At 50.0% G+C, this 1,039-nt stretch overlaps 1 protein-coding gene across 1 annotated transcript in view; it reads left to right on the plus strand.

The window, feature by feature from the left end:
- Positions 1-54: 54 nt before the first annotated feature.
- The window catches only part of INTS9 (integrator complex subunit 9), a gene marked incomplete at its 5' end in the record, with an annotated part of 18,518 nt that continues 17,533 nt past the window's right edge, over positions 55-1,039 (plus strand). Inside the window, one exon of the mRNA XM_010157950.1 lies at positions 55-222. Within this exon, the coding sequence (XP_010156252.1) occupies positions 55-222 (168 nt within the window). The remainder of the gene's footprint in view (positions 223-1,039) is intronic.

A 1,039-nucleotide genomic window follows, 5' to 3' on the forward strand; every position in this document is an offset into this window, starting at 1 on the left:
CACACAGCCGGGTCATAGCCAGGTTTTTTATAAGTCACCACTCTTCTTTTCCAGCCTCTCCATGTAGTTTGCCCGGAGCAGTACACTCAGCCCCCACCCACCCAGTCTCACCGCACAGACCTGATGATAGACTGCCAGCCCCCGCCAATGTCCTACCGCAGAGCAGAGGTGCTGACGCTTCCGTACAAGCGGCGCTACGAGAAGATCGAGATCATGCCAGAGGTGAGTAACAAAATCGGGTGAAAAGGTGGTGGCTACTTGCTCATGGAGCCAAATCCAGGCTACTGCTTTAGTAGCCTTGTTGCTAAAGATAACTTGTGGCTGTGATTTACTATTGACTGCGATTGTGTGAAGCACTTCATAGAATCATAGAATCACAGAATGGTTTGGGGTGGAAGGGACCTTAAAGATCATCTAGTTCCAACCCCCCTGCCGTGGGCAGGGACACTTTCCACTAGACCAGGTTGCTCCACGCCACATCCAGCCTGGCCTTGGACACTCCCAGGGATGGGGCATCCACAGCTTCTCTGGGCAACCTGTCCCAGTGCCTCCCCACCCTCTGCGGGAAGAATTCCTTCCTGATATCTAATCTAAACCTCCCTGATTTCAATTTGTACCCGTTACCCCTTGTCCGATCACTACAGGCTCTTGTAAAAAGTCCTCTCCCAGTACTCTTGTAGCCCCTTCAGATGCTGGAAAGCTGCAATGAGATACTGGAAATGGAGGGCTAAGAAAGGAGCATTTCTGAGGGAGAATTTCACTGTGTGAACTAATAGGAATTAAAAAGAACATTGTGGGCAAGCCAAAAATATGTCCTTTGGAAGGATGTATCACATGTCAAATACCAAACAAAAAGCAATCTGCTGGGCACCTCAGTCTCACGCCAGTCATCTCCATCTTACTCTGAAATGGGAGTAAATAGGGGCAATGCAGTTTGCATGAGCAGCCCAGGGCCAGGGAAAGGATCCAGAGAATCTGGGAGTTAGTAGCCAGGCGTGTCTTTCTGCTTCCCCTGCTGTACCTGCCATAAGAAATCATC

The sequence above is a fragment of the Eurypyga helias genome, unplaced genomic scaffold, assembly GCF_000690775.1.
Source record: "Eurypyga helias isolate BGI_N326 unplaced genomic scaffold, ASM69077v1 scaffold20610, whole genome shotgun sequence".
In the NCBI taxonomy this organism is placed as follows: domain Eukaryota; kingdom Metazoa; phylum Chordata; class Aves; order Eurypygiformes; family Eurypygidae; genus Eurypyga; species Eurypyga helias.